Source organism: Opisthorchis viverrini (genome assembly GCF_000715545.1).
Source record: "Opisthorchis viverrini unplaced genomic scaffold scaffold23796, whole genome shotgun sequence".
NCBI lineage: Eukaryota > Metazoa > Platyhelminthes > Trematoda > Opisthorchiida > Opisthorchiidae > Opisthorchis > Opisthorchis viverrini.
This window is the reverse complement of record NW_008766856.1, coordinates 1-463: the sequence shown is the minus strand read 5'-3', so window position 1 is coordinate 463 and position 463 is coordinate 1. Positions and strand designations below refer to the sequence as shown.

At 50.1% G+C, this 463-nt stretch overlaps 1 protein-coding gene across 1 annotated transcript; it reads left to right on the top strand.

Annotated features, from left to right (window-relative positions):
* Positions 1-129: 129 nt before the first annotated feature.
* Positions 130-390, top strand: T265_12380 (hypothetical protein; the record flags this gene model as incomplete). The annotated part of the gene is made up of 1 exon (XM_009179897.1): positions 130-390. One exon carries the CDS (start codon positions 130-132, stop codon positions 388-390), a length of 261 nt encoding a protein of 86 aa, XP_009178161.1.
* Positions 391-463: the final 73 nt, after the last annotated feature.

The following is a 463-nucleotide window of genomic DNA, read 5'->3' as shown; positions in this document are numbered from 1 at the left end:
TAATCACTTTCGCCTACGATGATATTGCATTCAACAGTAGGTAAGTGTCACTGGGAATTCCGGTTCTAACACAGGGACAAGGTGGGATGTGCTTCAGAGTTCACACGTTCCTACCGTTTTATTCGAGACATGCCTGCAATCGCAAAGTGGAGAATGTGGATGTGGTTGAGCGAAGGTTGGGCGACACTGGGAAATGGAGAAAAGCCTCGAAGTTTGACACATTCGCGACCAGAAGAAGCCAGTTCGGCAGTGCCGTCAGCCAGAGAGCTGGTGAATCAGCTTCGGGTGACGCCATCGGAGACGGACTTCCTGAAAACTTTGCCGCAAATATCTTTGTCCATTCCCATGATAGGTCACAGTGAAGGTGCAAGCCCTGTCATGGCGTACTAACGGCAATTTGAACTTGGACACCGTTAGTATCTGCAGCACAAATGTTCTTCAGGCATGTGATTCCCCCCCCCCC